The sequence below is a fragment of the Amphiura filiformis genome, chromosome 18 (assembly GCF_039555335.1).
Source record: "Amphiura filiformis chromosome 18, Afil_fr2py, whole genome shotgun sequence".
Lineage (NCBI taxonomy): Eukaryota > Metazoa > Echinodermata > Ophiuroidea > Amphilepidida > Amphiuridae > Amphiura > Amphiura filiformis.
The window spans coordinates 6,035,814-6,045,575 of record NC_092645.1 but is presented as its reverse complement, the minus strand read 5'-3'; the positions used below and the strand labels follow the sequence as shown (position 1 = coordinate 6,045,575).

Below are 9,762 nucleotides of genomic sequence, written 5' to 3'. Positions count from 1 at the left end.
TTAAATATTTTTCTCAAATCGGGAGTGGACACGTAGGCCTATCTATCATTCTGAGACACCATGTATACAAAGGTCTACACCATCTGGTTTGCAGTATACGCCACTCCCAGTAAAACCTGACCAATGAGGTGATGATTCGTTTCATATTGTTTGATAGGAAAGAACGATTGGTCCAAAATGAAGTAATGTCTAAAATCTGTTTATAATTTTCGATTTAATTTTTGCATAAATATCACCGAATATCAGTTATACCAGTCACTTGAAACTATATCAACACAACCTGCGTCAGTTCAGCTAGCATATCCAAGTTTTGGACGAATCATCTGAATCGGCTCCAAAGTTTTTACGGTGAGTGTACATTACATTTTTAACGCGTCATCAGATCAGTTCAGTGAATGTTTTATTAACATTTCATGTGATGAAAGTCGTAAGCCTTAGTACTAATATAGTACTATGGACCCTTTTATCTTTCCAATATTGGTATCTGTTTTAGTTTTAGGATTTCATTGTTATTTTGAAGTGCTATCCTGGTTCCTGGTAGATGAATTTTATTCTAGATCTTTGTTACTTACTGAAAACGTGGATGAAGTGTATTTCGTATTCGTCATGTTCGTATGTATAGTGCCGCAGACTCCGAGTATTCGACGTAAAAAAATGTAGAATATTATTATTCAATGTAACATTATGTCTTCGTTATTTAATCTATTCCCATTCTATTACCAGTAATGCTGAAGTTCTAACGAATGTTTGATGACATCAAATCGATAATATACAGGCTATGTGTAGCGAACTCGCTCCCATTGAGTGAAGACACAGCTTATTTTGCTCTGAGTTTGCTGTCTTGTCCCGTGTCTTGTTTGCTACTTAGTTAAATATGAACTTGACTTCTATTTTTGACTTGAATTTGTTTTTAAACTACAGCATGTCGTTCTTATTGTTTGCTTTATATTAAGTTATCTGTCCCTGAAGAAGAGCACTGAGTTTATCTGCGCTCGATGCTCGAAACGTCAGTTGTTTTGTGTCTGTTTGGTGTTGTTTGACTGCTATATATGTGCATAGACTTCTCCGTACGCGTAGTCCACTTGCCAATTGTGCACTAGGCCTACTCTGGCTATTACATTTAAGCTTAAAACTCTGATTTAATTAATGAGTGCACAATTGATAGATTTTCACAACTGATCTTTTCAGTCACCGTACGCCCTCTGTTTGTTAGCTTCCATAGACTTCTCCGTAGTCCACTTGCCAATTGTGCACTACTCTGGCTATTACATTTAAGCTTAAAACTCTGATTTAATTAATGAGTGCATAATTGATAGATTTTCACAACTGATCTTTTCAGTCACCGTACGCCCTCTGTTTGTTAGCTTCCCAAGTGGTTTTTCGGATAATAAACTGGCAGATTCTAAAATTAGAATTGTTCAGTATTGAAGTGTCATTATAATTATGCCATTATGATATGTTGCATTCAATAATATAAGCCTACGTAGGGCCTATACTTTACTTTTACTGTCACAAATATAATTATATAGCCTAAACTTTTTCATAACCATTTTATACTAGTATTTTGATATAGGCCTACTAAATATCAGTATAATTTCGAGTTCAACTGAATGCGTTCATCATGATTAATAACATTTTTATTTATCAAAAATCGACTATGGCATAGTCTATACGCGTATATGTGCACAGTGATTTTCATCACATGTACTGTTTTCCTGACACTTTTGTGGGCTCTGGAATTGGAAATTTTTGGCCATCGAACTTTGCCTTCACTGGATGTTTGGTTTAGCGTGTCTGTTTATATGCACAGTGATTTTCATCATTCGTTCTAGTGCACTTTTGCATTCCCATTGATCTTTGTTGTTTTTGCAGATTCAGCACTTCTGTGGGCATTGGAACTGGTAATTGTTGGCTATCGAACTTTGCCTACTTCTTATGCCTACATTTGCTGTTTTTGCCCCCCCCCCCCTCCTGCACTGTCTAGTCTGCATTTTACTTGTTTCCCCACATCAAGTTGCTGTACCTTGCCCTTTTTCTTTCCCGATAATATATGTTATGTCTGGTGGAAATATTTTCGATTTTACGTCATCAAACATTCGTTAGAAATTACACATTACTGGAAATCGAATGGGAATAGATTAAATTACGAAGACATGTTACTTCGAATACTCTACATCAAGTCTGTAGGGGCCTTCTGATTTCTGACATGAAACTTATAGATAGTTGAAGAGACTGCTCTTGTTTGAGTTCAAGTGATTTGGACAATGACGTACTTGTAATTTGGTGAACCCGACGTACTTGTAATTTGATGAGGTTTAAGCTCGATATTATTCCTTATAAGCTTTTTAGATTTCCGAATTATAATTTTGTACCCGCCAGTAGGCCTATTTTTTTCTTTTTTTAACGCCTTACTTGCTATGAAAATGGACTTCTTCTATTTAATATACTGCCATTTGTTGAATACTGGTGTTACGTTTTCTAGATTAATAGTAGGCCTGCAGCAGACCGTAACGGAAAATTAAAAAGGAAAAATGGCATACAATTTCCTTCATTACAGAATCACTTGGTTTCGTGCAATGCTTTGCTTCAAACGTTATGCCAAGACCTATAAAGGGTCACGTCTAGAAAATGAGTTTTGTTGCCATGTTTACGTACACCGTAAAAATTCGATAGTTAGCACTGCGCTTACTATCGAGCACTTTTAAAACATGCAAACATGAAGTGCCCCATCCAAACGTGTAAAAGGTTTTGCCCGGGTTTTTGAGCAAATCATCATGAGTTATATACGAACAAGTAAACTTGCCAAATTTGTATCTCAACCCTATTATTAGCTCAGTTGGTAAAGCATTAGACTTTGGTACAATTTCATGATTTCAAAAGCGCTGGAAAGTAAGCACATATGCTAACTATCGAGTTTTTTCGGTATTGTCAATTTGCATGTTGTTTTTTGTAACTGCTGCTGCTGTTGTATAACATTACCTGAATGGTTATTTTCTTCATCCAGATTCCGCAATTCTACAGCACAGCAATGTTCCTCAAATTCTTAGCTGCGCTACTTGTGAACATTTTGTTGCTCAGTGGCACCTTCGCTCAAGATGAGGATGACACATTCGCTCAAGACAAGGATGAGACCGGTAAGTTAGATTCGAATTAATCGTTCAGAGATTGTGACTTGCCAAATGCTACAATAACTAAAAAAATGCATATGCCTTCCTCAGGTCAGTAAAGTAAAATCAAATTTTGAGATTTTCTCATAAACTGTTAATTTTTTGCAGGAGTCTGTTATGTTAGTTGGATTCTTTGCATCATTTCCTTGAAAATGTATACTTGAAGACACGGTTATTTTGCTCTCCCGGGTTTGCTCTGAGCTTGTCTTATTTGCTACTGGGTTAATTTTGAGCTTTGCTACTAGTTTTTACTTGAACTAAAGCATGTAGTTTTTGCTGTTTCATTTAACCCCCTGAGCACTACCTGTCGATCTAGCATTGCCTCTGATTGGTCAAATACGTGATATCTTCATTTTAATAACCAATCAGAATGGAGCTTTGCAAATAATTCACCCCAATTGTTTTGTGTTGTGAAATTATTCTAACAATGTTGCTGATTGGTCCAATTGACAATGAAAATTTCTTTTTGACCAATAGGCAGGTAGTTCTCATAGAGTTAACGGGTGAGACACTTTTGCAAAAATTTGGCAGAAATTGGAGGGGTCTGCCATGTTTACTATGAGCTTTTACCGGAAATATTTATCATAGGTTCATGTGAAAGAGGAAAGTCTACAGATTTATTATAGCATGATCATTTTTGTGAGCTCATAGGAAATTCTGAAAATATGCTTGTATTAATGGTGAATTTTGGTTCACGCTCTTTTTTTGGAGACGTAATTACAGGCATTCCACGATTTGCCTATAATTTTTAGTAGAGGTTTCACCCCCCCAATGTTATTTCTTTATTTTTTCCCGTAAATTTATTCCCTGTACTTGGAGCTGGTGGTAGGATAGAAAAGTATACAAAAGGATCCACCAGCTCGCACCACACATCTTACATTATCAATCTTATGCAAGTATAAAATTATCCGGATTTATATATAGAGAGAGAGATTTTAGAGGGCAACTTATAGGTTTTGTTAAACCTTATCAATACAGACAATTCAATGTGATTTACACGATCGAAAACTTCTATTTCCATTTGATATTTTTGTCAATCTAAATTCACAAATTGTCCCACTTTAACGAAAAAGAATTTTACGAATATTCCGCTAACCATGTACACCAAATTTGAGTGCATATATATGCTTCCTGTCAAAATACGTTTAGCATGTTTAGGAAATGGGTTGCTGAATTTGGCAACCATTAACCGAATTGTATCACTTCTAAATATTGGGCTATTCCATTTGAAATCCAGTGTCAAACCCCTGTGGAAGATTTAAAAAACAACTTCCACAGAGGGAGTATGTTTTCCAAATTAAAAAAATAGCTCGGGCTAATAATTTTAAAACCCAATTCCTTGTACATGCCTTTACTAGTAGGCCTACTACAATCTTACACAACTGGGGTACAAGAGTATTTCAAATGGAAGTTACACAATAGTTTGTTTTGTTTAAAACCCACACTCCGTATACTTTGATCAGCTCGCAATCGGCGGGTCTTATAACATCGCGGATTAATATCAAAATATTTTATTTTGAGAATTGTCTTGTGACATCTCGCCAGAAGCATTACAAATTATTAATTGAAGTCCTGTACTTTGTCTTCTTTCTTTAACACATAAAATATAGGCCAGACAGGTCAACTAATATAGACTCTTAACGTGGGTCTATTTTTCGGCGTACATGTAGTGGCAAAAGCCTAACATTCCCCGCCTATAGTATTAAGAGCTGATCAAACTATAGCTTTGTAGAAAACTTTATCCACAGGGGTTGTGGATTCAAATGGAATAGCCAAATTCTACAAATTTGATAATATTCTATGATGTTTTGTTTTTTATCTTTTATTCAGAATTCACATTACGATCCGCGGAGAGTGCCATATCCGCAGCCTTTCGTGGGAAAAAAGGACAGTTCGAAAGAACAGTTTCTACTAAGAAAATCAATTGGAAACAGGGATCCTTCCTTGGATTTGGAGGAGATCGATCTCAAACTTACAAAGAGGTTCTTTACAAGATCGAAGGCAACGATGCTTTCATAACTGTCTTCATCCAAGATGACTGGAAAGTTCCTGATCCGCTCACTCTCGACAGTAATTTGCAAGTAAGTTGTTTGCACCAAAATTATTTAGGCCTACACTCTAAATTTTACAACGGTTAATGTAGCTGTGAACAAATAGTTGAACCGTTTGTCATTGTTTGTTGCACTCTCTTGATGCTGCGTACTTTGAATAAACATGTGTACATGCAGTGCTTATAATGATATGATTACCATTAAATGGCCACATGTGCCAAAATTAGTCTTTTGGTAAAGGGCTCGTGATTGTTAGAAGACAATTTATACAAATTACATCATGTATTTTCGGGACAAAGTGCACTAATACATAGTTGTCCCGAAAAGTATGCATTTGTATTTTCGGGACAATTATGTGTTAGTGTAGTATAAATAGCCAAGAAATTACTTTTACCAATTACGAGTCTTTTTCCAAAAGACAATTGACACCTATGGCTGCTTTACAGGATTTATATTTTAATATAGGCACTATATGTACACAGGTTTATTCAAAGTACGTAGCATCAAGACAGTGCAACAATCGGTTCAACCAATTGTCACAACTACATTATCCGTTGCAAAATTTAGAGTGTATACCCAGTGGGTACACCTGACGTTGAAATCACGTTGAAATTTCGACATCTAAATCAATTTCGACGTCGAAATCAGGTTGAATTTGCAAATGGACTTCAACCTGATGGGCATCAACTCAACGTTGAAATTTCAACCTGATTTCAACTATCATCTAGGTTGATATCAGGTTGAAATTAGGTTAGGTTGAAACTTCAACGTATCCCAACCCGTGTCCACTAGGATGATAGGCTGTCTTCATTTGAAGACGACAAGCTTAATTTTGTTTTTAATTTTAAAAAATCAGAGTTGTAAATTTTCATGACCATGTTTGGAACTTCGGCATGAAAAATGCATTAAAATGAGTACAAACAAGCCAAGTATTTGTTAAGTGGTTCTTAAGATAGCTCTTAATATTTTGAGAAAATATCTCAAAACTTGGACTTTTTACGTTGAACATGTTGAAGCCTATGGCTAGCATGTAGAGCATTAAACAAATTCTCAGACCCATGTCGGAAAAAAATAGGGCCGAAAGTGTCTTGGTATCGTTGGAATCGAGATAACATGTATACTTGTTGTCCCTATATAATACCTTTATTCCCAAACGTTGAAGGGAGGGGGTATGAGTAAAAGGTCATCGAACTTTCACTTATACATTGCTCATTTTCAAACTTGCTCCAATTGTACTTTCCTACCCTAAACAATTAAGTATAGTCATTACTTGTACCCCGTTTAAAAGCCAAGTAAAATCATTCATTTTCTTACGAGTTAATTAATAGATGTATGCTTTTTTTATATTAATTTCAGTACGGGCTAAACAATGGGGACATTTTCTTCGTCCTTCACGACAAGGAACAGAAGCCGTATCAACATCGCTTTAAAATGACTACACTGCAGTCCATAGCGTACTATGGCAATGAAGTCCTCAAGCTTATCAAGGGCTACGACGCGTCCTGGATTGCCGGTGACTACTTGCACAACTTGTAAATAGCCAAAAGCTGGAGAAGGATCTAATTTTGGTATAACGTAGATATTTAGCAAATTTTAAACAAAATATTTAAGTCTTTAACATCATCGGTGGTACAATTTTACCAATGATTTTCTCGGTATAACGTAGATATTTAAAGCCATATTGCAACATTTTCTGAGGAAGACGCACTCAACGTTTTTCAAAATTTTGTTTTTACACGATTGCAATGTAAATAGTAAACTAATATACCCTCGCAAAAAAAGCAAGTCTTAGGTGTTATATCGTGTATATTGTGACAAAATCCAAGACTTTTAATAAAACGACGGAGTATCAACTATTACGATCGAAATATACTATTCATATACATGGCGTACGGTACGGGATGGTCATAACACATCAAAAGGAGTCGCATTCAACGGAGTAGCTCGCATTGGCGACATATGCGGCGGTAGACCGTAGTTTATAGCGATTTTCTTTATATTGCCTCATCTGTTTGGGCCAAAAATGCAATGCTATTTCTTATAAAGAATTGTTACGATATGGCTTTAAACCAATTTTCCAATTTTAATGTCTTTAACATCATCGGGATCGGTCATATCAACGATATTCTTTTCAGTATAACGTAGCCTAGATATTTGGCCAATTTTGAAACAAAGTTTAGAGTCTAAACATATTAAGCAGAGGTAAAATAAATTTTAGTAATGATTTAAACCTCATATTATGCAGAAGTAACATTAATGTGCAAACATTAATTACATTTAAAACTTGTAAAAACAAGGTAGGCTTATTAACAGAATAGCCGACCGCAGATCCGTCGGATAACGCTTTTCAATGGGAAATGAACTTTAGCATTTTCGTATTGAAAAGTGTGTTCCGGCGGATCTACACTCGACCGGCCTCTAACAGTCACATGATGTATAATAGCTACCATTGATTCAGTGATGAGAATAAATAATGACAAAATGCTGACAATATTTTGAAAGTCTAAATGTCATGTTATCTCCTTTACACAAGCAGGGGGAATAGGTCAGTAAATTGAGTAAAGTCTGAAATCAGCTGAAAGTTTAAATATTCTCATCTCTGAAATGTATTTATTTATCTATAGGCCTATCCATCGGTAAATAATACAATTGACAGAATTAAAGTTATAAGTTCAGGCCCAGAACACGATCATTCAGGCCCATAGCATCATTCAGACCCAGAATGTGTTCATGTGACATAGTGAAAATGGGATAATAATCATGCGAGGTTTTTATTTCAATGCAAAAATCAACGTCATATCCGATCACATTTGCAGGATGATAATGTTTTTTCGTAAACAAATTTATTTCAACAACTTCTTAACATCGGATCCAACAGTCATTTTACAAAATGACTTAAATTTCAACAATATTTAAGTACATAGTAACTAATTTATGAAGGTTTTTCTGTGGTTCAACGAAATAATGTCGTTTTTTCTCATTTTGAATTGTAAACATTTGGTTATATTTTGTCAGCGATTGTCTAGCCTTGTTCAAGGCCTTCTAAGATTTCCTCCCTGCTTGAGCTATTTGGGCTCGCGAATATGGCAAGCCAAGGGGGCCAAAAGCGTGGAACAGCTACGCGTAGCTTCTTTCTCGTTACGAGCAGCTGTTTGACCAATCAAAATAGTCAAATTTAATCACGTGGTTGGGTCGTTAGCTGCGCGTAGTATAGTTATAGGTATCCTCTTTCACAATTATTATCTTGTAATTAATTTACGGAATTAGCATAGATAACGAACGGGTAAAGGAGGCCAAATCACAGCACGTGTCAAGAGAACATGTTGCTAATGCCTGGCTAAAATGACACAAAGCATATTTATTTAGTGTTTCCAAGTTTACACCGTGTTTAATATAATAGCAAGTAACTTTATACTCGGGCTGTATTAGCGGTGCAGGGGATATGAAGGTCAAACAACAACTACTGCTGATGTAAAGCGCTGTGTAAAGATATTGCAGGGAAAGCGATATCACATGCCACTGTGTAAATATGGAGAGAGTAAAATGGGTCATCATTTTTTCGGAACGGGTGGGGGGTCCTAAATTTACAAAAAGTCGCCGTCAATAAATTGCGGCCCTCACTATTTCGGCATCAAAATGTTATGACCCACGACACCCACCACCGATACACCGAACCCCCTAGACAGGCTAAAATTGTATTGAAATCAGTCTTTTTGAATACAATAAACACACTATCTGTAGTCATCTTGTGACTCCCTACATTTTGTCATTATCAATTTATGACCCCCCTCCCCTTATTTTTCTTTCCAAAAAAATATGACCCCCTATATTTGGGATCCCTTCCGAAGAAAATGATAGCCCCTAAATATAGAACAATCATCATTCTGTTCAGATATTACTTTCATAGCACCTATACCATTTTTTGCTGATATACTACAGATATTTTCATTTACAAAAATTAACAACGTAATATTATTTTGTGAGAGAGGATGTTTACATCAGCTCCACGTGTTTAAAACCGCGAATCTGATTGGTTAATAAGCTGCACGTAACGAGAAAGAAGCTGCGCGTAGCTAGTCCCACGTTCTGAGCCGCTTAGCTTGCCATACGCGAAGTCAGTGAGCAGGTGAGGGCCACATCATCCACGGCTATTAATGACCGTGCGTATGCTGACAAATCGAACTCGGGCGTAGCCTACTCGTCTCGCCCTACGGGCTCGTAGCACACGGGCTCGTAGGCTCAACCCGAGTTCGATCGAAGTTCAACTTACGCATGATTATATGTAGCCGCAATCTGTGCTCCCATATCATGGACTTGGCGAGCCCCAAAAGCAGTGCAGATTAGAAACTAGGATTAAAGTGCTGGTAATGAGGGAGGAAACTTAGAGGGCCTTAAACAAGGTTAGCGATTGTCTTTCAACCACATTAGGCCTACTTTGTTGGGCTCCTTGCATCATTTCCTCCCTGTTTATGTATTTGTTGTCTTGATACGTATAAATGTTTAACAAAAATAATTATTAAGAAAACGAAACCCTTTCTAACGTG

The 9,762-nt window shown here is 36.5% G+C and overlaps 1 protein-coding gene across 1 annotated transcript; it reads left to right on the top strand.

The window, feature by feature from the left end:
* Nucleotides 1–249: 249 nt before the first annotated feature.
* Nucleotides 250–7,982, top strand: LOC140139796 (uncharacterized). The gene is made up of 4 exons (XM_072161508.1): nucleotides 250–348; nucleotides 3,005–3,134; nucleotides 4,998–5,248; nucleotides 6,575–7,982. Exons 2-4 carry the CDS (start codon nucleotides 3,029–3,031, stop codon nucleotides 6,752–6,754), a joined length of 537 nt encoding a protein of 178 aa, XP_072017609.1. The 5' UTR covers nucleotides 250–348; nucleotides 3,005–3,028; the 3' UTR covers nucleotides 6,755–7,982.
* The last annotated feature ends 1,780 nt before the right edge of the window (nucleotides 7,983–9,762 follow it).

Excerpts from the sequence above, each read along its gene's own strand:
- LOC140139796 (XM_072161508.1), top strand. The coding sequence starts at position 3,029 with ATGTTCCTCAAATTCTTAGCTGCGCTACTTGTGAACATTTTGTTGCTC. Across the intron at positions 3,135-4,997 it reads TCAAGACAAGGATGAGACCG|AATTCACATTACGATCCGCG; the intron begins GTAAGTTAGATT and ends TCTTTTATTCAG. Across the intron at positions 5,249-6,574 it reads CTCTCGACAGTAATTTGCAA|TACGGGCTAAACAATGGGGA; the intron begins GTAAGTTGTTTG and ends TATTAATTTCAG.